The sequence below is a fragment of the Cladosporium halotolerans genome (assembly GCF_011745625.1).
Source record: "Cladosporium halotolerans strain TM138-S3 chromosome Unknown Sca181, whole genome shotgun sequence".
In the NCBI taxonomy this organism is placed as follows: Eukaryota; Fungi; Ascomycota; class Dothideomycetes; order Cladosporiales; family Cladosporiaceae; genus Cladosporium; species Cladosporium halotolerans.
This window is the reverse complement of record NW_027191630.1, coordinates 5836-7353: the sequence shown is the minus strand read 5'-3', so window position 1 is coordinate 7353 and position 1518 is coordinate 5836. Positions and strand designations below refer to the sequence as shown.

At 52.5% G+C, this 1518-nt stretch overlaps 1 protein-coding gene across 1 annotated transcript; it reads right to left on the bottom strand.

Annotated features, from left to right (window-relative positions):
- Window positions 1-307: 307 nt before the first annotated feature.
- On the bottom strand, window positions 308-1518 carry WHR41_09491 (uncharacterized protein; the record flags this gene model as incomplete). The annotated part of the gene is made up of 3 exons (XM_069378094.1): window positions 308-933; window positions 1001-1341; window positions 1394-1518. 3 exons carry the CDS (start codon window positions 1516-1518, stop codon window positions 308-310), a joined length of 1092 nt encoding a protein of 363 aa, XP_069224872.1.

Sequence of the window (1518 nt, the reverse complement as noted above, 5' to 3'; positions counted from 1 at the left end):
TCGACGCGCTGTCGTCGAGCTGCGACGACGGGCGCACAGTGGCGGCCATTGGTTAGATCTGCCAACTAGGCACAGTATTTACTTGAAAAGCGTCTTTTTGTGTGGCCCTACAATGTGTGCTGACTTGTACAAGCTTTTCCCCGCACCCGACTGTTCGCTGCGGCAGGATGCACTTTAGGCTTCAGACCTCTCACCGACCCTTGAGTGGCAGGAAAATACGCTCCTTTCAAATGACTTGCCGATTCTCAATAGGCTTGGACAGGATCATGTGGTATGATCAGAAGCAGGTGTCTGCGGCGCAAGCCCGTTATGTCATAGCCGGAGCAGGTCGCGATGCTGTTGGAGCACCAGAAATTCCGCTTGCAAGCTGCAAAGTGCCTTCTTTCAACAGCGTGAACTTTTGTTCAGGAGAGAGAAACCTGTTCGAGTGAAAGCTCCAATGCAGGTTTGCTCTGATCACGTCTCTGATGCCCTGAATGTAGCGCACAAGCTCGTCCGACCATTCGTCCCTCGATTCGTCGAGCTCGCGCGCGGTACGCTCAAAGTCCGCGATGCGGTGCGAAACCTCCGAGCCGACAAAATCCAAAGCTGTTTGCGCACTCAGGCCTTGCTTCCTGCAGGCCGTGATCACATTATGCGGCACTCCTTCCTTTTCCTCTTTGTGGTACGAAAGCACATCGTTGTGAAGTAGAGTGATCTCGATGCCGAGCCTCTGAATGCTCTGGACTCTGTGGTCATCAAAAGCTTCATCTGGAAGGCGGATGCGATGCCCAAGTTCGACCAGTGCGAAAAGGGGTGCGACGCAGACGGATTGCCGTCTTTGCCTGAGAAGGCGCTCAAAGCTTGCTTCGTGCGCCGTCTGTACCTGTCGCACCTGGGCCATCGAGCCTTCACGGTACTCGGCCATGGACGAAACATAGCGGCGACAGATACCTGTTACTGTAAATCAGCGACTGGTGTCTCGTGTGGCTGCATTTTTATGATTTGCGCTTCTACTCACCAGCAGAGGAATGCAATCTGATGGCTGAAAATATGCCTTCGTGCATGCGTGCAATGTCGAGCAGAGGCTTGATGTGCTTGCAGTCATCTTGTCGGCTTCGTCCGCTCTTGCTACCTTCACGAAAGGTCGCTTCCAGAGTGTCCATCACCTCTGAAGCTCGGGCGACATCGTTGCGGACGTTGCCATTGTCAAACAAATCATCGAAAGGAAAGATCCAATTCCCCCAATCGCAAATTATGCGTAGGAGCTCAGCGTCCGCAAAGGGAACCATCACAGCCGCGAAGTAGGAGAAGTTGCAATCGAGGATTGCTCGAGTCTGTCGGGCGGTCAAGTCGCAAGATCTAGCCGGAAGGTTAGGATAATCTTCTAATTTTAAAAGAAAAATAGCCAAACCTGAGCATTGAATTCTCAGAGGCTTTGCGGACAGCTGCATAGTTGGTATTGAGGATCGGTGCTGGGGCAAGGAAGCCAACGAAGAATTTGGGGAACCTCACACATATTTCGCGTGGGTCAGACAT